The 25108-nt window shown below is 41.5% G+C and overlaps 1 protein-coding gene across 2 annotated transcripts in view; it reads left to right on the top strand.

Annotated features, from left to right (window-relative positions):
* Window positions 1–8479: 8479 nt before the first annotated feature.
* Window positions 8480–25108, top strand: part of DOCK8 (dedicator of cytokinesis 8) — a 225013-nt gene continuing 208384 nt past the window's right edge. The window contains exon 1 of one of the 2 annotated variants that reach the window (XM_053574373.1): window positions 8480–8755. In XM_053574373.1, the coding sequence (XP_053430348.1) occupies window positions 8703–8755 (53 nt within the window). In that variant the 5' untranslated portion in view covers window positions 8480–8702. Of the gene's footprint in view, window positions 8756–9662; window positions 9758–25108 lie in introns of those variants that run through there. The other variant, XM_053574381.1, reaches the window with a different exon arrangement.

Genomic DNA, 25108 nt, shown 5'->3' with positions numbered 1-25108 from the left:
AATTCCAAGTGTGGTCAAGTGGAATTTATCAGGAATCTGCCCCCTATGCCCCATCTCTCACCTCTGCTGTCTTCCCATCTCAAGCAACTATCCCCCGGGGTGGCTACATGGCCATTGCAGCTCTAGGCTTGGAGCTCCTCTCCTATTCCATTCCCAACAAAATCAGAAACTTTCTGTTCCAAATGGATTTGAGGCTCACTGGCTTTCATTGATCTTCAAACCTAATTACAGAGAACAAGGTGGTAATGATCTGATGGGCCAGGCCGGGGCTTGATACCCACTTTGGTGCCTAGAGTGGAGGTCTGAAAGTGGGGCAGCATCTTTCCCCAGGGGAAATGGAGATACTATTTCCAGAAATGGGGAAAATGGATGCTGGATCAACATAGCAATATGTCTGCTGGACTCCTCGAACCACAGAGCTAGTGTTTTCTGTTTTTTTGTTTTTTTTTTTTGAGTGGTGATATGTAAACACACACAACAACAACAAAACAAAGTAAATATTTGAAGGCACCAAGATAAAGATAAAGGATATAAAATAATAAGTACAGAAGTAATATTAACACAGAAAAATTAATACGGTTAGATAAGTCTAAAATGCAAAATAGAAATGTTATAGCAGTGTGACTGTAGCAGGAAAGATGAACACATTTGCAGGGAAGGAGACTGGAAGGAAACATTCCAGCAAGCTGACAGCTTTGCAATGTGCCTGGAGGTGAAGGAAAGGAGTTTTTCAGCCTCCTAAGGCCAACATTACTAACTTACAAGAAATAACATCAAGATTCATGAATGCAGAGAATATGATTTTTCCTTATGATCTGATGGTAGTCTCCAGAAGGAAATTAATTTTTTCCACAAAAGAATGTCACCTGAAGCCTGGAATGGAAGTCAGTCACTGAATCCCTCCCAAGTATGGATCAGAGCCCAACTCTCCCCTCTGCAGGGACAGCAGAAACTGGGGGTAGGGAGGCTGTTCAACATCTAGTGGGTGCTTGGGAAATTGTGCAGACATAAGAACCAATCAAAGGATGCATAATCGATTCTTTAGAGAGAAGAAAGTGGAGAGATGGGGCAGTGAGTAAATAGAAAAGCCTAAGGGAAGTGCAGGGAGGATCTGGGAGTGAGGCCCTGACCGTAGCCATGTGAGCACTCCAGTGAGGAGGGACCAGACTGGAGGACCGACTTTCTATTCCTCATAATTTCTCTATCTGTCCATGAGATAAGACTTTGGGGAAACTGCCTGAACTCTCCTGCAAAGAATTATGTATTTCTTTGTTAGAATCCAGTGAGAGCACAGGTTGAATCAGGTGGCGCCGGCAGTGACAAGTGTAGGAGGTATCATGCTCAGCACCCTCTGCCACATACTCTACTGGACATCAGCAGCATCCTCATCATGGCCTGTCAGGTGGCATGAGGTCTCCCCTGTGAGGCAATGACCTACTTACAGAAGTAGTGGTCACTATTCACTGGTTTCTCCAGCCTGTGGGATCAAGTCTGAATTCTCCAATGGGACCTTCATGCTCAGGCCTTGCCTATTTCCAAGGCTTTATTTTTCTGCCACCTCACTCTGTACCCTTGGGTTCCTGACATCCTACTTATTCATTTCTGTGTTTTCTTTCTTTCTTTTTTTTTCAGTTTTTGGCTAGGATTGGGTTTGAACCTACCACCTCCGGCCCCCTACTCCTTTGAGCCACAGGCGCCGCCCTTTTTTTTTGAGACGAAGTCTCACTATGTTGCTCTGCATAGAGCACCTTGGCTTGACAGCTCACCGCAACCTCAAACTCTTGGGCTTTAGCAATTGTCTTGGCTCAGCCTCTCAAGTAGCTGGGAGTGACTACAGGTGCCCATCACAATGCCCGGCTATTTTTTTGTTGCAATTGTCATTGTTGTTTAGCTGGTCCAGGCTGGGTTTGAACCCACCATCTTCGGGGTATATGGCCAGCACCATAAACACTGTGCTATGGGCACTGAGCCATCCTTTTTCTTGAGATGAACAATAGTCTCTCATGCCTCCCTGACTGCATAAGTGTTCCTTCTGCCTGGATTATCCTGAATATACTCTTCTCTGCCTGTTGAACTTGTTCTTTAAGACCCAGTTCCTAGGTCACTGCATCTGTAAAGTCATTCTTCCTCAGCGTCAATCTCCCTGCTACCACCGTCCACAAGAACAAGTCATTTCCTCTTTGTGCTTCCTCACTCTCCCAGGGTGTTGTATAGTAAAATGTTTCTCTACTGTCACACGGAACCCAAGCCTCTTCTTTCCTTATTTACATGTGTCTCAGTCCTAGCCCATGAGTTCTGAGAAGTCAAGGAGCAAGTATTATTGTTTACTCCTACTATTACCTAGTACAGTGCCTGACTATGGCAAACACTTTGTAAATGCTTGGAGAAGGAAGGCACATATGTCAGAATGAGTATATACGTATATTCATTCATTCACTGATTAATTAATCCAAGGTCCTTTTAGTTCTAAAATGCTATGGTGCAAATATTCCTATTAAATATGAAATAGCATTTGTACATTAGAATATGGTCTAAATCCTATATCTAAAATACTAACTTATAGTAAAATATATGTAATATATTTTATATTTTATAATATAAATAAAATAAGTAAAAATAGAAATAATATCTGTGTATATATAACATACATTTTAAAGCCCAGTTTCTTAAACTTAGTTCTTTTCTTTTCTTTTTTTTTTTGGCCGGGGCTGGGTTTGAACCCGCCACCTCCGGCATATGGGACCGGCGCCCTACTCCTTGAGCCACAGGCGCCGCCCAACTTAGTTCTTTTCATATTTATAGATTTTAGTTTTTGGTGAAAAAACAAGGAATGAAATGGAGAACATCAGAACTCCAAATTCTAATGTCTAAACTGTAGCTGGTTTTAAATATCAGCACGCAAATCTTTTTGTATTCGTCCCCACTTGTAAGACAATTATGAAGAAATCTACTTGCTAGTAATAAGTATTGTGCTGGTTTAATTTTTTTTTTCAACCCAAGAAATAAATACAAAATGGAGTTGGAAGATATTCATGGGAGGGCACAACTAAAATAGTCTTGAAAATACTTTTAAGAGAATAAAAAGTGAAGACTCTCACTTCCTTCTGAAAGACATGTGAAACTTGGCCATTTCCTTTCAAGTTCACTTTAACCAATATTTATTGAATATATATTGTGTGTTTGATACTAAATCAGTTATACATTTATTCAATAAATACTATTTAAGTACCTACTATGTGCCAAGCACTGTTCTAAGCCCTAGAGATAGGTCAGTGAACCAACAAAAATCCATGGACTCACGGGATTTGTATCCTAGAAGCACGAGAGATAACAAACAAATAAATAAAATATATGTGTATGTCAGATCATGAGAAGAGCTATAGAGAAAAGCAAAGTTGGAAAAGGAGTTAGAAAGTATCAGGACAAGGGAAGGAGGCATTGCGTGTTAAATAGATGGTCATGGGAAGGTCTTAGATGGATTTTGGAACAAGGGAGGGGATGTGTAAACAATCATACTTTTAAAAAATAGTCCAATATCAGGATCCTTCATTCTACAGGGCTGTGTTTATTGGTGATGACCTAACTTTTAACTAATTAAAGGAATGCTGCCTTCAGACTGGAAGAGATGCTCCTTCAGGTGGAGATGCAACATGACTACCTGACTTAAACTTTGAAGGATGGGGAAAGACTAGATGTGATGGTGCAGTGTGAATAGCAGCAAGACTAACAAAAGCAGGGGCAGGGGCAGGGGCAGCTCCTGTGGCTCAAGGAGTAGGGCACTGGCCCCATATGCCAGAGGTGGTGGGTTCAAACCCAGCCCCAGCCAAAAAAAAAAAAAAAAAAAAAAAAAAGCAGGGGCAAAATCCTCTCAGTCGGACTGCCTTCTCCAGGGACAAGTTGGAGATATTCCCTGCCCCAAGGCAAGGGATGGAGCTGGTTATCTGAAGTGGGCCTATAAGCTAGTTAGAGAAGTTCACACTTGGTTGTAGAGGCTATGGGAAGCTACCAAAGCTAAATGAGAAGGGGAGAAACATGATTAAATGGGTATTTTGTTTTGTTTTTGAGACAAAGTCTCACTCTGTCACTCTGTAGAGTGACATGGCATCATCATAGCTCATAGCAACCTCAGACTCGTGGGCTCAGGCAATCCTTGTCCCAGCCTCCCAAGTAGCTGGACTACAGGTGGCCGCCACTATGCCCAGCTAGTTTTTTCTATTTTTAGTATAGATAGGGTCTCACTCTTGCTCAGGCTGGTCTTGAAGTCCTGACCTGTGTAGGATAACATTTAGAAATAAACTTATCCTACATCAAGCACACAAAGTAAATTCAGTGTGAGTTTAAAATGACATGCTTTTCTTCCAGAGGCTTAAGTGGCTTGGACCCCCCTGGGTTACTCTCAGAGTTAGGCTTTTTTGGAATTGTAAAATTCCTTAGGCCTTTTCTCTGAAGCAGTACACCCCGTGAAGCCTGAGATCCAAGGGCATGCCGCCCTTCCTCAGAGATACGGGCCAGAGGGTTGACATATGTTAACAACATATTGTCAGAGGTCTATAGGTGCTCTGCCCTGAAGGAAAGTCACAGTCATTACTTCATACTGAGTAAACTGAGTGAATGCTTGAAGATATTCTTCTATTAATTCTGTTCCCCTATGGCTGCTATCGTCTTTGTGCCCTGCTGGGAACTAGTCACTGTTTAGAGGAAGAGATTTACTACACAAGTGGTTGCATTGATATGATAAATATTTCCTTTCAAGTTAAAATTCAGCTAATAGATAATGGATTAGGTGTGTACGTGACTGGAAGGGTATAAAACTTAAACTTGGAATAAAGAACTTTGCTATATGCCATCCCACGGTGTATAGTCTGTTTCTTGACTTAATAATTACAGGAGCGAGTTTACACCTACAGCAAAGCTGCTGCTCGTTCGCGTCTCGGGTCACGCAACAACCTGCCTCGGCCTCCCAGAGTGCTAGGATTACAGACATGAACCACTGCACTTGGCCTGAAATAAGTTTTTAGTAAGCTTAATGCAATAGTGGGGTCAGATTAGATCAGAATAAGGAGAGACCTACAGATGGAATGCCTCCTTCTTTTCCACACTTGATGATTACTGTACAGTAAGTCATCAAACTTATTTTTGTCCTCCAGACATTAATGTAATTAATCAAGGGCTGGACCAGCATGGAAGCAATGAGAACAGTGGTATTTATAAAGGAGTGGTATTTGTAAAAAAAAAAAAAATAAATAAATAAATAAATAATAATAATAATAAATAAATGATAGACCTTTGTAGGTGATTAGACCTAAATGGTAAAGGAGAGGAAGAAATTAGGGCTGCCATGGTCCCCACATTCAGAGAGAGGCAATCAAATGATGCCATTCTAAGACTGAGGCATCTGTGATCCAAACAGGATACGACTCACTCAGGATCACCCAGCAAAAAGCTGAAACCAGAACCCAGATTTCCCCCACTAGATGACTCCAAAGTTTTAAACCTGGGAAATAAAGAAGTAGTGCTACCAATAGAAACAGCTATTTATAACTAGCTTCCAACTGAGTAGAAGAGATGGAGAGTGTTAGTTTTTTTTTTTTTTTTTTTTGTAGAGACAGAGTCTCACTGTACCGCCCACAGGTAGAGTGCCGTGGCGTCACACGGCTCACAGCAACCTCTAACTCTTGGGCTTATGCGATTCTCTTGCCTCGGCCTCCCGCCATAACGCCCGGCTATTTTTTGTTGCAGTTTGGCCGGGGCTGGGTTTGAACCTGCCACCCTCGGCATATGGGGCCGGCACCCTACTCACTGAGCCACAGGCGCCGCCCTGGAGAATGTTAGTTTTATACTGGTGGACTCTGGTGAAGTTTGAAAATATTCGAGCATAGATATCCAGGAGATAGGCAACATTTTTGCATAGGAAATGGCTCCCCCTTTGCTAGTTTGTGACTTGGTGCTTCATCTCTCAGAGCTTCAGTTTCCCCAGTTGCAGAGTGAGGATAATGTTATTACTTAATTATTGTTATGAATAAATGAATGAACTAACTCATATTTGTACAGGACTTGAAACAGCGCCTGGTACAAGAAGTGCTATTTAGTTGCTTGTTAAATAAAACAGGTAAGATGCAATGTAAAGACAGAGGTTGGCTTTCTGGAAAGGTAAGGAAAAGAAGATGGGGGGGAAACTAGAGGCAAATTTAGGACAATTGAAGCCGTCTCTGTCATAGAAGTCAAGGGGGGAATTGTATAATGGTGAAGAACAAAATGGAATGACACCAAGGTACAGAGAAGGAGGAAGGGCAAGAGAAATCATCAAGTGTGGAAAGAAGGAGGCATCCCAGAGTTCACTGTGGACAAAGGGGTGAGGAGCAGAGAAGTCCAAGTGCAAGAAAGAGTCAGTGAAAATGAGGAAGAGAGACGCTTGGATGGCTATTTGCCAGCAACATGTGAATGTTTCTAAAAGCAAATAAAGCTTGAAAAGAGGCATGCAATGAAATTAATGGATAGTACATTCGTAGTGAACTGTTAAAAGACTGTTAAGGAGATTTGGAGTCATTTTTAACCATCAGGAAACTGAGGGCATGAAGGGTAATACTCTTGGCCTGACCTTTAGAATTAGGTGCCAACCACTGGGTTGAACTCAGAATGATCTGAGGGCAAGATGGAAGGTTTTATGATTCCTCCCATTCACCCCCCAAAAGTTTCCATGATTGCAAATTCTGAAAGCTTAAGATGTTCTCATTAAGCTTTGTGTTTGTGCGAAACCAGTATATTTTTGCTCTGCATGAAAGGGTGCGTGGAAAGGATTCAGAGACTCAGAGAATCCCATCTGAGAGGCTGACTTATTGCACAGTGTGCTGAAGCTTCTTATGAAAGTTGTTTTCTTTTTTTTTTTTTGTGGTTTTTGGCCAGGCTGGGTTTGAACCCGCCACCTCTGGCATATGGGACCGGCGCCCTACTCCTTGAGCCACAGGTGCTGCCCATGAAAGTTGTTTTCTACAATCATTCATTGGTTCCCGGTTCGAAGCAGTACTCATAGAATTGTTCTCTTAGGAATTTTTTATCCAAATATTTGCTGAAAAATTGCAGTGTAGTAAGTAGACTTAGGAAAATTTTGAAAGTTAGAAACTCCAAATTTCAAAAAAGCTTTCTTTTCTTGGAGTCTGTTTTCACAGACAGTCTATATAATGTCATACTTATGAACTTTGTCTTAAGTGCTTCAAAAGGTATTGATTTGGGGGTGAAGGGCCTCCTCAACCAGCTCTGAAAAATTACTAAACTACCTGACACAGGCGAAACCAGAGAAAGGAAGGCCATCAGGAAAAGACCGAATCCAGTCCAGGCATTATAGTATTGGATTGCAAATTAGGGTGTATTGGACTGGTACTGTCCAATAGGAATGTATTGAGGCCCACAAATATGAGCCACATATGTAATTTTCCACTTACTTTAATGCAAGCCATAGTTAAAAAAGGAAAAAACAAATAGATGAAATTAATTTTGGGCAGCGCCTGTGGCTCAAGGAGTAGGGTGCCGGTCCCATATGCCGGAGGTGGTGGGTTCAAACCCAGCCCCGGCCAAAAAAAAAAAAAATTAATTTTAATAATACATTTTATTTATATCCAAAGTATTCAACATGCAAGCCACACAAAAATCATTAACAAGATATTTTGCACTATTTTTTCTGTACTGTCTTCAAAATCCAGGGTGTATTTTACACATCCAGTACATAATATTTTGCTTTAGTTTTTTTTAAGGGCAAGTCGACAAGTAATTATACAGCGCGTGCTCCAGTATAGCACAATCAAGAGCAAGCCAGCAACTTGAAATAAACACGGGCTTTTCCACACCTGTCAACACGGGGACTTTTCTGTTTTTTCTTGAGTTTGAAGCTGGGTTTCTTAGCAGTCCTCTCAGTCTGAAACTGAAATAAACCTGGATGCAGCATGCTCTTGAATTACAGGAATGCTGCCTTCAGTGGTTCCCCACAGAAAAGTTTTCATCCCAGGGTGTACAAAATTTTGTTCTTTAAAAATGCATAATGTTTATTCTTTAGATAGATTCATTATATTTACTTAAGGTGTCCCAGGAAGACTGGATGAGCGTATGGTTTGCAAAGTTGATTTGCATCCTCCTAAGTTCTGTTGACTTTAAACATTTTTTGTTAAAGTCTGTCTTTTCACAGGAATAGGTGTCAACCCTTATTAAGGTAAGGCCTAGCCTAAAGAATCCCGGGGTTGATCTCCCGACCTCGCCAACACCGCGGCGTGGGCGGAGGACTCGGGCTCCCCCCCGCTTGCCCACATTCCCTGGCAGCTTGGCGGCTTTCAGCAGATGGAGTTTCCGGCCTGCGCTCCGTGGTCGCCGGGTCATCCGCCCGCGCTCCTTTCTGCCTGAGGTCAGGGCCAGGAAGAGCGCGCCGTAGGCTGGGGTATCCGGACGGCAGTGCCACGCTGGGTCCACGCCCTCCTCCCCACCGCTCCCTGCGTGCCAGGTTGCGCGCGGGGCGGCTGGGCTGGCCGCCGCGGCCAGCAGGCTGGGCCGTCCCCGGGGTGATTTCAGCGCAGAAGGTGGAAATGCGGAAGTTTCCAGCTCCGAATGACAGATGAGGCTCGCGTTGCGCTCCGCGCGCTGTGCAGCGTCTGTGCGGCGCGCCGGACCCCCGCTCTCCGCACCAGGCGCCCCTAGAGGCCGCTGAGCCTCTGTGGGCGATGGCCACGCTGCCCAGCGCAGAGCGCCGCGCCTTCGCGCTCAAGATCAACAGGTAAGGCGCGCCCCGCGGCGCGGAGGATTGAGGCCAGTCGGCCCCTGCTAGCCCGGCGGGCGCGGACCACAGGTGGGGGCCGGGCCGGGTGAGTCCCTGCCAGTCCGCGGCGGGGCGCGCCTGAGCCCTGGAGGCCACCGGTTCCCGAGGCTGCTGCAGTGGAGCCACTGAGAGCGCGACAGCCTGCGCGCTGGGCTCAGATCCTCCCCGAGAATCCCAATCCTCCGGAGAATTCTGATCCTCCGATTGTCCTCACCCCCCCAGGGTCACTTCCCCAAGCAACCTCGCCTGCGCGGTCCTCGGGTTCTGACAGGTGGCCGGGCCAGGAGTGTGATAGGCGCAGGGGTAATCGCCTCGGGCGTGCCGCAGAGTTTGTTATAAACTGCTCCTGACTTTGAGGCTGTTATCATGAGAAGGGGAAAAGAAGGGACGTGACTGAAACGAGAGTTTTGCTTTCAGGTAGCTCCTCCAAGACTTCTGTCGTCCTGAGCCGGGCTCTTTTCCCTCTTACTTTACTATTCCAGAAAACGTTTGGCTCCTGATGAGATCGCTATTTTTATTCCCTGGTCCAAAGAAACCATGAAGTGGAAAAAGTGATTTTTAAAATTCTTTATTTAAATAAACAAAATGGAATGGCCTGTGGCTGACATTTTGAGATTTTCAGCACAGCAGCGAAAAACTAAGCACACAAGGTTCCCAACTCACCATCCAACTGCAGTTTTCCCTCTACTGGAGTTTTAACTGCAGTTTTCCCTCTACTGGAAATTGCTGACAGGTATTTGGGGACATTTATGCATGACCCTGAGGAATCTAGGCTGCCTAGTTAAAGGATAATAGGAAACATCCTGAAGGGTCAGCTTAGTTTGCAGGGCTCTCGGATTTGGAAGTTTTCTTTAGCTGAGCCTGGGAGAGGCTGGTTCCACTGTGTGTTCATCTTTGTGCTGATGGTGTGTGAAGAGGTTTGAGCGACAAGAAATTAAACGCCCAGGAAAAAAAGAGACGGTAAGGACTTCCAAAGAGCATTGAGCTTTATTGGTGATTTTATTTCAACCTGCTGTGTAGCTGTGAGCAAACCATTTCTCTTACCTTGCTATGTCTTCACCTATAAAATGAGTGTAATTAATAGCGTACTGTATGTTAGTGTTAGAGGCCAAAGGTACTAGTCAGTATGTCAGGGATCTATCTCCCTGTGGGAATTTTTTCTGCATTAGGGTTCATGGCTGTCCTATGCCAGGAGGAGCAATTCACTGGGGGAATGTAAGGGATCCAACTGAAGTTATGATAGCAGCATTATTTGCCAGAGCCACTGCTTCTCCAGCCTTGTGAATTTTAAGTCAGGAAGTGTGACTTGAGCAGAAAGATATTAGAGACTGTGGGGTTGGGTAAGGTTGATCTTGGGTGAGCCACCAGGGCCTGGGCTAATCCTATAGGCAGCCCTGCAAGCAGCTTGGAGTTGCTGAACCCTGGGGTTAGGAATAAAGGCTGCGGCTGGAATCTGATCTGCTTGTGAACTGGCTCTCTGCTGAAGAACTGAGTGGCACTGGACATGTTATTTAACCTCTCTAAGCTGTGGTTTCTTTATATGTCAAATGGAGATAAACAGAGTACCTTTTGATTATTGAAAGGATTAAGTGAGATAATAGGTACAAAGACCTTGTAGTGCCTGGCTTAGAATTAACGTTAAATAAATACTAGCTATCTTACATTGCCCTCAGCTTCATTATTGTCATCATCTCTATCTTAGATTCTAAGATAGAAAGGTAGGAAAGAAAGCTGCAGCTGGAGGACCTCCCAGGCAGAGACCACTTTGGGCTGGGTAGGAAGACGCCAGTGGCTGGAGCCAATTTTCTCTCTCCTGTGCCTTCCATCCTGATGCTGAGAACACCAGACACACTCAAGGGGGCAGAGTGTGTGGTAGAACCTGACCAAGACCCCCACTCAAGTTAAATAAAATGTAAAAGGTTCTCTAATCTTCAGGCCAGGAAATGAATTGGATGTTCCTATTCTTAGAGTTCTGCTTTCCCTTTTGAAGCATTTTGTGTATTAGTTGGAAGAGTTATGCTAAGAAGCTTGGCAGAAATTATTGTTTAAAGGAATGGATTAAGAAAGACATACTTAGAATTAATATATTAAAATCCACCATACATTGATCACTTACTATGTCCCAGCACTATGCACTATGTTATACACTTAATGGGATATACATTTATAATTAAATCCTATGAGACTTGATTGAAGTCTCATACTGAAGAGGAAAATGGAGTTTGGAGATGTAGTTGCTCAAGGCCACGTAATGTGTTCATAGCCACACAACCACCTATGGCAGATGGGATTATAAACTGCTCCAAGATGGTAATCTTAATGACTTCTATAGTATTTTGACCCATGTATCTTAAGAATTTCCTTTCAAAGCAAGTGGGGAATTCAATTTTTAAATCATAATCTCAGTAACAGCATTGGCAAATTGTTCTGTTTCTGATTGATGCTAATATGTAAATAAATTAACAATGTGATGTTTTGCAATTTTAAAGGTAGAAAAGAAACTATTTTCCCTTGCATGCTTATCTATTATTTTTAATAGATCAAATTATAAAAGTTAAAAAGTTGAAATATGGCCATCAGTACATTCAGCATATGCTCTTTTTTTTTTTTTTTTTTACCTTTTCTACTAGGAAAGATCTAAACTATTCCTTAAAAATATTTGTAGTGTAAAAGTAGTGTGCTTATTAATTAAATATTCAGATTTGACATATTAAAAATATTGTGAGTTTGGTTCTGTCCACACAGTCTGAAGAAGGAGTGAGCAGACATTTCATAGTCAGAGAAGAATGTCATCCATTGCTTTTAAATTCTGTGGTTTCCTGCAAGCAGCAATGCCCAGTGCAGGGGCAGGGCCAGCGCCAAGGAGGAACCTGGGAATGCCACAAGTGACTGTTCCCCCATGTTAGCCTTGGCCTCTCATGTTCTTGTAAAGCCTAAATTTTACGTGTTGGAAATCACCAGGTAGAACATATTTTATTTTGAGCACCAAGTGTAATTGTATAACTTGTTCCAATTAAGCATTTCTCTGGAACCCACAGCTCCAAAAGATACAAGAGAAAGTATTCACCACTGAGTTCTAAGGTGGAAAAATGAAGTTTATTTTTTTATAAGTATTGTGTACTATCTTCATTTCAGTTAATTGTTGCTGACTTCTTATATGCCAAGGAAAGACTAGAATTAGGCAGTTACTAATGTATTCTGCATGCGGGATTTCAGACTGTGTTAAGCGTCCTAACACAGTCTCTGTAGGAGCATCTCGTCTTGTTAATTACCTTCTTTTCTTACTGGAATTTATTATTACTAATACTCTGAAAATCTTGGTGTCTTGAAACCAGAATAGATATAGAACTTGATCAAATATTAAAGTAAAATAAGAACCTTTGGTTAAGAGAACCAAAATGTTGGCTGTAGAAAAAACATTAATGATGGGCGGCGCCTGTGGCTCAAAGGAATAGAACGCTGGCCCCATATGCTGGAAGGTGGTGGGTTCAAACCCAGCCCCGGCCCCCCAAAAAAAAAACAACTGCAAGAAAGAACAATTAATGATATTATGGACATTCAGGATTAAAAGGAATAAAAAATAATGGCTTATACTTCTATAAAACTTGCTGTATAGCAGGTGTGTGTCTAAGTATTCACATACCACATACATAACCCATTCACTTGTGTGACGTAAAAACGCTTACTATCCCCATTTTACAGATGGAGAAACTGAGCACAGCAAAATTACATAAATTGTACAACATCATAAATAGCTAATTAAGGGCAGAGCTGGCATTAAAATGCAGGCATCCTGGCTCCAGAATCCTCTCCCTTAACCACTATACTAAGCTATCATCTCAGTTTTAGTTTAAAATGGTAATAAAATAAGTAACATTTATTGACTACTTACTATGCACCAAGTATTCTACTAAGCATGGTATATGCCTTCATTTTTTAAAAAAGAAACAAATTATTAGGCACAATAATCATTAGAGGGTGATTTAACAGAAGATAAAAACAAGGTACTAAGAAAATAGAATAAAGTTACATAAAGATTGCATTCAAGAACAACTCCAATAATTTTGGGTGTAAAGGCCAGAATAAGATGAGGTATAGAGAGATTCCTGGGAAATATTTGCTAATGCTGTCTGCAAAGATTATACAAGCTTAAAAATACATGCATCCATATGTATAAATGCGTGTGCACTTGAAAACCGTGCTGTTCTTTAATAGTTGGGGTGGCTGGTGGAACCCCCACTATTGAGATGGTGTAGTTCCAGGAATTGCTTCCTTTGTCTGATGTTTCCTGGACCAAAGGCTGATAGAGGTTCCCAGGCAATAGAATTCAGAATCTTTGGCCTTTCACATTCAGTATCATTTCCTTCCAGATTCTTGGAAAAGTTCCATTTGAACTTTAGGCATCTAGATCTATTCTGAAGATGCCTTACAGAACCGTACGCTGAAAGAACCTTCTCCCAGGGTGAAATGTTCTCCAGTTGGGGTTCTTTGTGTTTTGACAAGTCACATGTATTTCTGAAGCCAGTGTTTACTTCTTCATGGGCCTGTGGAAAGAAAATATAATAAGACCATGTAGTTACCCTAGGGAGAGAGGTAGAGCTCCGGGGACCCAGTCTCCTGTCTCTACTCCCCACACAGAGCTAGTGATGGTACTGGATGATGTTAGAAATACCTAAACGTGCCATCTTCTTCAACAGGGACTATTAGAAGGCAGGGATGTGACAATGTGCAGACTTCATGCTGAAGAAGGCTGAGACACAGAGCACTTGGTTTTTTTCAATGGAGAACAACCAGATACTCTGTGATGTTTTGGCCAATCTGATAAAGGGTTAAAGCTGTGGGAATGTGCTATCCCTATGCCCACAGCATCCAGGCTACTTTATCACTGGTCAGTAGCTAGAAAGGCTGTCTGGGCTCTAGGTAAACACATAAAGTTTATATAGCATGGTTAAGTGTGGTCCCTGTGCTTCTGGAACCCAACCAAAGTGGTATGCTTTGCTATATTGTCAACACTGGGGAACACAGACCAAAAACAGATAGACATATTGGAAAGCACAGATGAACACATTTGTATGCAGGGGTTCTGGTGAAATCAAACAAATTGATAGAACGACCAAGGGTCTAAGATATTCTATTAAATCTCATGGCATCAAGATCAAACACAGAGAGAAAAGGCTGTGTTTTCAGACACTTTTCAAACACTTAGAAAAGGTGAAATGGTAGCCACAGAACCAGACTTTCTCCAGCCTTTCTATTCTTTTCATCCTTGTTCATCATCATACATAGAAAAGTACAGTCATCCCTCCGTACCTGTGGGTTCTGCATTGTGGATTCAACCAATTGCAGGTCAAAAATATTCAGACAAAAATGGATGGTTGCATCTGTAGTGAACACGTATAGACTCTTTTTTTTGTTTCATTGTTCCCTACACAATACAGTATAACGACTATTACATAACATCTATAGTATTATAAGTAATCTGGAGATGATTTGAAGTGTACATATGGAAGGGTGAACACACAGGAGGATGCCAGTACCACACCATTTTATATCAGGGACTTGAGCATCTGTGATTTTCATATCTGTGTAGGGGCCTGAAATCAATCCCTCTTGGACACCCGGGGACAACTGTATAATGAACAAAAATAAAAAAATAAAAAATAAAAAATTACCCACATCTCTACCACCGATAAATTATAGCTGTTAACTTTTAGATGAGTATTTTGCTTTTTTACAACAATGAGATCATATTGTAAATACTACTTTATAAACTATTTTTTCCAATTTAAAAAATACTACAAACAACTCCACATGTAAATCAATGTAGAGCTACATCATCACTTACATAGGCTGTATAAAATTCTGTTGATTGAGTATTTGATGATTTGTTGAATTAAATCTCTATTATTAGGCATTAAAATGGCTTCCAATTTTTCACAATAATGTATAGCGATTAATGGAGCAGTCTTATACATGTATCTTTCTGTGCTGGTGCAAATATTTCCTTACAAATGTCTAATAGTGGAATTATTTGGTCAAAGGAAAAAAATATTTTTCAAGCTTTTGATTGCTGAATTGACTCCCGGAAAAGTCCTAACTATTATACTCCCACCACCAGTGACTCTAAGAATAGTACTTTCCCCCACATGTACACCCCTTCTGAATTTTATCATTCTTTTAAATCTTTATTTGCCATTCTTGACCCCTTTTCTGAAATATCTCTAACCTCTTCCTGTTTAGCTTCTCTCCTAGGTCATCGAGTGACCTCTGAGGTCATTCTGTTGGGATTAATTAAAATCGTCATGAATTTCTTCTTTTTTCCTTGCCTTATATGCAGCTATAGATGATGATAGCCTCGGCCTTTTTTCACTTTCTGCCTCTGTTCCTTGAGTAGGTAAGATAATGGGGAGGGTACATTGTTCTAACAGCTTAGTTCTTTCTTGACTTTGCCACAAACTCTAGTTGCCAGACTTTGAACTGTGTTTTCACTTGGCTTAAAGCTGTAATCCAATCTACCCTTCCTATGAGAGCCTAACCATAATCCTTTTTAAAGAAAATGGCAAATGGAAAAATCAGAATCCATACAACTAACTGTTGTGTTTTTGTTTGGTTAAGAGTATGGAGAATATGGCCTTCTTTCACAATTGTTTTGTATTCCTTTCCCTCTATGACTGGCTTTTTGAAACTGACCAGAAACATTAGTATCACTGTGCTCAGAAACCTCAAAAAGCTTCATGGTTTCTCCTGTCATTCTCATCCTTCTATGGAGAAAATTCATTGTTCTCCTATGATAGAAACCAAAGATACCAATAGCTAACCTGGAGCTAAATTACAAAATGCAGAACTGTAGTCAACCCTACCCTCTGTCTCCCACCCTTTGTTATTAGCAGGCTTATGACATTTAGGCTGGTTAATCTGACAGTTCACTCACTCGCTCCTTTCCTCCCTCCAGCTATTGAGGGTCACTGTGTTTTTTTTGTTTGTTTTAATCTTTTTTTCTTTTGTAGAGACAAAGTCTCACTTTACCGCCTTCAGTAGAGTGCCATGATGTCACAGGACTCACAGCAACCTCTAGCTCTTGGGCTTCAGCGATTCTCCTGCCTCAGCCTCCCGAGCAGCTGGGACTACAGGCGCCCGCCACAACGCCCAGCTATTTTTTGGTTACAGTTCAGCTGGGGCTGGGTTTGAACCCACCACCCTCAGTATATTGGGCCGACGCCCTACTCACTGAGCCATAGGCGCCACCCGAGGGTCACTGTGTTTTAAGTGCTGTGCCAGGTTCTAGGAATATAGAGAAAATTAGTCATGGGTCTTGCCTGCAAGGAGCAAAGAAATTAACCCAAAATGAAGAAGTGGAAATAGGAGGGAGCCTTCCCTTGCCTCTCAGGCCTCTTTCCTGGCTGGTGTGCCTTCAGAGTGTTTGTCGTTGGGGTCACGCCACTAAGGGTCATAGCAGTATCCCAAATATTTTTGGAAATTCTCTTTAGAATCATTCTCAGGGACTGAATTATATTTATTTTTTAAAAAATAAGCTCAATGGGCTGGGACCAGTGGCTTACACGCATAATCCTAGCACTTTGACCTGCCAAGGTGGGTGGATTGCTTGAGCTCAGGAATTCAAGACCATCCTGAGTAAGACGAAGATCAGCCTGTTAAGAAACCATTTCTACAAAATAGCCAGGCATTGTGGTGGCTGCCTGTAGTCCCAGCTACTCCGGAGGCTGAGGCAAGAGGATCTCTTGAACCTAAGAGTTTGTGGTTGCTGTGAGCTATGACGTTCTAGCACTTTACCCACCGAGGGCAACAAAGTGAGACTCTGTCTCTAATAATAATAATAATGATGATGATGATGATGATGATGATGATAAAGCTCAATGGTGTAAGCCTTTTTTTTTTTTTCTTTGAGGGAGAATCTACTTTGTTACTTGAAAGGTTTCAAGAAATATAGAAAATACAAATGATTATGTGGCAAGTATCTAAGGGACCCACTGACCAGAATTAACAAATGTTAACATGTTGTCACTTTTCCTTTAGATATATTTAAATTTAAAAAGTGAATATTATAGATAAATGTGAAGTCCCCTTTGTTCTATTCTCCCTTCTGTTCCCTCAGAGGTGAGCACCACCACAAACATTTACTTTTGGGGTGTGTGTGTGTGTGTGTGTGTGTACATATCCATAAACAATTTATCAAATAGCTTCTGGAAGGAGCCAAAGCCATTAACATTCAAGCATGCCTAATAAATTGAGAATTGTTAGTTTGAGTTAAAGATAAGACATAACTGTTAATTAATAGAGCCATGTTTTGAACACCCCAGCGGATATCTCTGAAAGTAATTGCAAAGAGTTCCAAAAGTGACTTCAGAAAGACAGCTTTATCAGAATAAGTTGCATGGTACTGCTCACATGAAATTCTAAAGAGCAACAGTTATTTAGATGTGTACATGCTCATAATGTGCTCCAATTACTCCTTCAAGTTGTATCACTTACTCATTTCCTGGAATAGCCAGGAAATTTTTCAAAAAAATTTTTTTCTCCCTCAAATGAATGTACCCCATGATTTGCATTTGGCCTGAGATAAGCAGTTGAGTTGATAACATGTTTATTTTTAATATGTGGTTTTAAAAGCACAGAACAGAAATTCCTTCTTGCTGGGAGGCTCAATTAGGGAAAGTATGGAGATTAAAAAGTGGATGCAGCGTTTGCTGCAAAGTCTTGATGTGGATATTCTTGCATTGGTGTGGCGGAAGGCGCCAGCTTTATTCTCCCATTTGTTCAGGGACCCATGGTCTCCCTGCTGCCATGGGTAAAAACGCGTTTCCCCAAAACTCTGCTTTGCCTTGCTACTGAACAGGTCAATAGCACCCAGCAAACACCTTTGGTGAAGCTGTGTGAGTTCTTTCTACTCAGTTCTCTGCTTGCTGTGTGATGTAAACACTCTAGAGAAGCTGTGCTCTCATCAGGAAGGTACCCTGGGATCCAGGGTTGACAAGGAAGGCACCCTGGAGCTCCCTCAGGGGAGCCAGTCATCGTGCAGTAACTTACACTAGAACTGCAGTCTACTTTCACTTGTGCTCAGTAGAAATTCAGGCTCAAAGTCCACTGACAATGCAAGAATCTTTTATCCTGCTAGCTAACATAAAAGTGGTTTCAAGACAATGATGGCCATATGTTGTCCGTGAGAACAAGACTGTCACACACACACACCCCTAAACATTTGGCTGGTTTGCTTTCCCTTCTAATATCGTACTGTTTCATTCCAAATCACTGCCTGTGCTCACAGTATCCCTTCAGAAAGGGTATCCAATTTACCTCCCGTATCCTATTCCCTATGCAATAATTTTATCCAAATCAACAAGATTACTTTTAAAAATCTTTTATTTTTAATATTACAATGTTAAAAATACTTTTTAAATGTATTAAAAATACAAAATATTTTGTTATTTTATTTTTTGAGACGTAGTCTCACTCTGTTACCCAAGCTATGGCATCAGCCTAGTTCACAGCAACCTTACACTCCTGGGTTCAAGTAATCCTCCTGCCTCAGCCTCCCAAGTAGCTGGGACTCCAGGTGCCTGCCACAACGTCCAGCTAATGTTTCTAGAGACATTTTAGTAGGGACAGGATCTCACTCTTGCTCAGGCCTGAGCTCAAGAGATCCTCCCATCTCAGCCTCCCAAAGTGCTAGGATTACAGGTGTGAAACACCACCTCAGGGCCAACAAGATTGATTTTTATTGCTTATGATTTTCTCTGGGCATTATGGAAAATTTAAAACAAACAAAAAAATGCCCTCAGAATTCAGCTGGAGTGAGCAGGTTAACATAAATGAAAAAGTTAGAAAACACGTGAGACCATGTTTGTATGACTGGGGAGGGGTCAGGGCGGGAACTCAGGAAGAGAAATTTGTAGCCCAGAGGGAGAGGAAAGCACTTCCCAGGAGGTGAGTTGAGACCAGGCCCTGGACAGGGAGGTGATTAACAGATGAAACTGACAAGGTGGGAAGAATGGCTAGCAGTGTGCAGAAGAAATTGGAGGAGGTGGGTAAGGGAGTCACATTCATCCCATGTGAGATGATGTGAGGGGATGAGGCCTGGGGTTAGTCCCGGGGAATTAGCATGGAAAAAAGGCCTGCTTCTGCAGACATTTTAAAAAGAATCATCTGAACTTGGAAAGCAACTAAATATTTATTCAGTCACTCATTTCATGTATATTAATTATAGCCTACTATGTGTGCCTGGCGCTACTCTAAGTACTGGGGAGAGAATTGTGAATAAGAGAGACAGGGTCCTTGGTTTAAAAGAAGTAATATTCCAGTGGGGAAGCAATGAAGAAATAAACCAGGAGCAGAAATAAACAAATAAGGAAACATAAGATAAAATAAGTGCTCTGTAGGAAATGTGAGAGGGTCATCTGGGGGCATGGATACTTTAGATAGAATGGTCAAGGAAAGCATCGCTGAGATGCTGACCCAGGGCCAAGACCAGACAGGAAAATTCGGCAGGTGCACAGTGGAAATGGGAGTAAGTTTGGTGCGTTGAAAAAAAAGCAAGAGCTAGTGTATCTGGGATGAAGAGGGGTGGAGGCAAAGACCTATTGCATAAAGGCCTGAGAGGTGGTAGAAAACATTTAAATGTTATTCTAAGTACAGTGGGGTGGTTTATGGAGCAGGGCATGATGTGATTGAATTTTGCATTTAAGAGGTCACTCTGACTGCCACACAGAGAAGCAAGGAGGCCAGTTGGGAAATAGTGTGGGAGAAAGTTGATGGTGCCAGGACTAGAGAGCTGAGCAGAGAAGCAGAGAAGCAGTCAGCTCTGGGATATTATTTTGGAGCTAATACTGATGGACTAGCTGTGGGATGAGGACAGAAGGAGACGAAGGGAAGTCAAGAGGTCTCCATGGTTGGAGTTATGGATGGATATTGATGCTTTCAACAGAGATTGAAAGGAGCAGGATTTGGGGGTGAACCAAGAGTTTAATTGTGAGCCGATGAAGTCTAAGATGCATATTAGACATTCAGGTGGAATTACCTACTATGCAGCTTTATTTAGGAATCTGAGACTCAGGGCTGGATATTTAAATTAGCAAGTCATTACCATATAGATGGTATTTTAAAATAAGAAGGAAAAGAAAATATTGAAGTGATGTTGATAAATTTTTTATCAGCCACAAAGCTATATGTATGATATGATTTCATTTTTATTAAAAAATAAATAGGTGCATATCTCTCAACAGAGATGAATAAATCAACACATATGACAGGGAGAGGACCAGAAGGACATATGTCAATGTTTCCTGTGTGTTATTCCTGGGTAGCAAGATTATTAATGATGTTTGTGTACATGTGTGTAGGGTTTGCAAGTATGTATATGGATTTTCCAAGTTTTCTTCAAAGAGCACTTTGTAATTGGGAAAACTAACATTTATTAAAAAAACAACAACAACAACAACAACAACTAAGATTTCCATTCTGGGCAAATAGGATTGAAAGGGTACCAATGAGAAATTATGAAAATTGGGAATTAGAGTTAGTTTGGGGAAAATGATTCTGTACTTCTCTTATAGAGTTTTTGTTTAAGGGGATGTGGTGGACTGTGTATTTGTGGTGGACATATATTTGTCATCCCTCCCTGTGGGAAGATTTTACTTTCCATCTTATTGAAAACGATGTGGTCACTCGGAGGTACAGAGCCAGCTTGGGCTTTGTCACAGTTTCTTTTTGCTATTTTAACTAGTCAGAAGTGTTTCACAGGCGCCCATCTGTCCACTTGCATCCTGGAGGAAAGGCAATGCAAGCAGAGCCACAGTTGTAAGATTTTTGGATTGCTTATCACAGCATAATCTAGACTTTCCTGACTAATACAGATGAGCATAAAATACAGAACACTTCTATTGGGCAGCTTGAGATATGGGGCTTGGGGCTTGAATGATAGGCCAGGATGGAAAACATTGGTTGGGAAGTCATCTATGAGGAAGGAATGGGGCCTGAAGAATGGTCAGATTTCTAAGTGGGAAAGTACACCGAGAAGACAAGAAGAATGGGCCCGGGAGAGTGTTACTGCCAACTCAAAAACAAGAAAGAAGAGCTACAAAATCAGAGGAGGAGGAATTAAGTCAAGAGATGGGGCAGGCTGCTGGAGTATTAGAGAAGGAGGCTCACAGGCCAGCTACAACGGTCACGTGCCAAATGAGGACAAAGAGAGAGCATTGGTTTTGCCTTAAAGGTGGTCATTGAAAACCTCTGAAACAGCAGTTTTCGGGGAGCTGTGGGGAAGGAAGTCAGATTTCACAGGGTCATAGATGGAGTCAGTTCAGCGGAAAGAGAGGAAGTTGGTGGATACCACTCCTTTAAAAAAAATTGGCTGAAGCAGAAGAGAAGTGGGACAGCAGTACCAGAAGGCTCCTATGAAGTCGGACAGATAGGACATACACTGCTCTGATCCTAGAGAGGAAAAATGCTTTCTTCTCACAGTAACTCTTAGAAATGGGTAAAGTTCTTTGGGATACCTTACACTGTCTAATGTTCAACAAATTTTGCTTTGCACTAGCATTGAGATTTCTAAAATTAAGTAAAATATTCTATTTAATTACTATATAATGCACTATGATTATATGTAATTACTATATAAATAGAATATTACTGTATACATAGGGTATTTTGAAACCCTGATGACACTGTTGTATGTTATCCTTTAGAACATGATATCCCTTTTATCTTTAAATTTATCTTCGTCTGTTTGAAGTAAAGAAGTAATTATGTACTTTACTACAAAAATTATAGCCAGAGTATATTTATAATTATGTTTTGTTGTTCAAAAACCACCCTTTGTGGGTTGAATTGTGATCCCTCCTGCAAAAGATTCCTAAGCCCTGGTACCTGTGAATGTGATCTTTTTGGAAATAGGCTCTTTGCAGATGTACATAAGTTAAAATGAGGTCATACTGGATTAGACTAATCCCCAAATTCAATCACTAGTACCCTTATAAAAAAAGACACAGAGCCAACCATGTGAAAACAATGGCAGAGATTGGAATTATGCTGCCACTTGCCAAGGAATGTCAAAGACTTCCAGGAACTGTCAGAAACTAGAAGATGCAAGGAAGGATTCTTCCTACACCTTCGGGGGGAGCATGGCCTTGCTGACTCTTTGATTATAGACTTCTAGCCTCCAGAACTGTGGGACAATAAATTTCTGTTGTTTAAGGCCATCTAGTTTGTGGAAGTTTGTTATACCAGAATAGGAAACTAATACACTGTCTCAACGTGTAGTGGCTTAAAACAACAGCAATTATTATGTCCCATGATTCTGTGGGTTGGCAGTTTGGATTGGACTCAGCTGGACTGTTCTTCTGCTGGTCTTCCTGTGGTCCTTCATACGTGCAATTACCTGGTAACTCACACAAAGCTGTAGGGTCTAAGATGACCTCATGCATAAGTCCAGGGCCCTGGTGCTGACTGTTGGTTTGAGCCTTTCTCTTTTCCAGTGGCCTCTCATTTTTCAGTGCCTAGGGGCCTTCCTTACATTCTTACATGGTGGAAGGAACATTCTAAGAGGATGAAAGTGGAAGTTGCAAGTCTTCTTAAGACTTAAGTCAGGAACTCTACAGCGTCACTTCAACTACATTCATTGGTTAAATTGAGTCAATTCATTGGTTAAAGCAAGTCAATCCAACTTGAAGGAATAGGGCAATTGACTCAACCTCTTGATGGGAACAGCTGCAAAATATTTAGCCATTTTAATCTACCATGACACTTAACAAAGAAAATAATCCTATCCCTTTTCGAACTTCAGGATGTTTAAGCAGAAGATCTTGACATTCCCTACTTATATCATAATACCCATTTTACTGGCAGAGAGACTGAGAACAGACTAAATTGACTCCTTCAAAGATACCAAGTGAGTCATGCTTTGTGAGAGACATTTTGGCTCATGGAAGACAACTATATGAAGAACTAAACACAGTCCTGCCTGGGGGCAGGTTAATAAACTTCTTGGGTTTCTCTTAAATCCCATAATTACATTGAAGGAGCACAGATTGCAGAACTGTCTGATCCAGAGATGAAGCAGCATTTTGAGAGCATCAGAGAGAGAAGGTACCTGAAAGTTGGCATATGTCATTCAAAAGTGCAAGTTGTGATACTAAATTAAAATGACAATAAAAGAGTCAGCAAGCTCTTTATCTTTAAGAGTTGCCAAATGAACTTAGAAATCCAATGGTGTCTGCTGCCTAGTGTAAGTTCCCGGATAGGAAGAATTTAAAAATGAATGGGAGAAGAAAATGGAGCAGGAAGATAGAGAGAACAACATCTCAGGAAGATACGTGCTGTTGGCAGTTCTGGAAGGATCACCCCTGTATCGGTTAGGATTGCTTTTAGCTATGATTTTTGCAAATCATAGACGATCAAACTATTCAGTGGCTTAAACAAATTACAGGCACGAGCCACTGCACCCAGGCTTCTTTGCTCCCTTTACTTTTCTAGAAGCTCGAAAGATGACATTTGTTTATATATTTCATTGTTCAAAGCTGTGTTACATCCATCTACAAGGAAGGTTGTAAATGTAGTTTTTGTCAGCCTGGCACATTGTCACCTCTAAGAAAATTAGGGTTGAGATAAAATGAAGGAGCTAAGGGATATTGCTAGTCCTTTCTGCACAGCTGCCAGCCATTGGTGTGGGTATAGATTAGTGATAGAACTTCCATGATAGCATCATGGCACCTGTTCCCCACTGACATTCATAGTGGATTTGAGCTTATCTAATTCCAGGAGCCTGGCCTAGTAAAGAGGAATATTAGGGCTTATAAGTTCAGTATCAATCAAGGTAAGCTATCTGTTAGAAAAAATAATCCCCAAATCTCAGTGAATAAACCAGACAAAAACTTATTTCATGTTTACATCACAATCTCATTTAGGTCAGGTAGTTCTTCTCCAAACAGTGACTCAGGGATCCATGCTACTTCCATTTTATGGTTCTGCCATCTAGTGACTTTCAAGTTATTTTGGCATCATTCAGGCAGTAGAGAAAGAAAGTGAAAGATTATGTTTCCACTGCTTAAATACCTCCCCTCAGCTGTGGTACTCATGACTTCCACTCTCGCTCCATTGGTGAGAACTGCTCACAAGAGCCAATGACACCCAAGGAGGGCTGGAGAAGATAGTTCTCATTGACAGCCCTTCCAGCAACACTTCACTGTGAAAGGGGAGCATGAGTCTTTGGGGTTTTGTGCCACAAGGGCCCAGTCACAAAGAAGGAGCCATTAGCAAACTGTTCAATAAATATAGCATGGACCTGCTTTGGTTTGCTATGGGCAGACAGGTGAAAACTGTCTGGTTTAAGTCACAGGAATCTGGGTGGAGTGGGGGGCAGGCACAAAGGAAGCAAAAGCAAAAAACCTTTAGCCAAAGCACCTGATTCTAGGAGGCAGGAAGAATATAAGGCGTCATCGACTCCTAAGTCAGGACAGCTGATGGTAGGAAAAACACACCATTTAAAATCTAATCCAGGACACCAGAAGTATTGTGTGCCACTGGCCACTTCACAGAGATCCCACCAATTGATAAGAAGCCAGACAGCTCAGCCAGTTGGTTTTTTTTTTTTTTAAAGAACAACCAATTTTAAATTAATTTAGGAAAAACCATAAGATTGAGATATTTTTAACAGCCTCTGAGGCATTAATTTAGATTCATATTTTAGCCAAGAGAAAACAAGATGTTTCAGATATGACAGAAAGAATTCTAAGACGTTCACTCCCACTGAGGAATGACTGTGTCATACCCCACCTGTCCTCGGTGGGACCAGGAGTTAGAGGAGCAGCTAAGTCATTTTACTTTCCATGACTGGTTCACTCTGGGTCTGTTGGCTGCTTGTTTTATTCACCTTTTGATCATTTATAGTCTGCAGAATCTGTCTTCCTTGTTGCTGTGTTAGCAGCTGTAGCAATAGTAATAACAACTCACAGAGTCTTTGCTGAGAATAAACAGCGTTGAACTTTGAGTTGGAGTTTTCAGAGACAAATGAGTCAGTTCCACATCTCAGTTCCAGCTCTCAGTGGGGGGATCTTTCCCTGAGTCTTACTTTTCTCATCTGTAGAACAGGAATACGTAGTGCTAATAATACCAATGTCACAGGATCAAAGGAAACAATAAGCATGAAAATGCTACATAAATCAAAAAGCACTGAACTCATCCTCATAGAACACCTGTAAAGTGGGAACAAGTGCCCTATTTCTCTCGTTTTTCAGTGAAGTAACAGGTAATACACCTGGCACATGGTTTCATACTTGGTAGATGCTCAAAAAAGAAAATAAA

Source organism: Nycticebus coucang, chromosome 2, assembly GCF_027406575.1.
Source record: "Nycticebus coucang isolate mNycCou1 chromosome 2, mNycCou1.pri, whole genome shotgun sequence".
Classification (NCBI taxonomy): Eukaryota; Metazoa; Chordata; class Mammalia; order Primates; family Lorisidae; genus Nycticebus; species Nycticebus coucang.
Note: the sequence above shows the minus strand (reverse complement) of the source record. Positions and strands in the feature narration are given on the sequence as shown.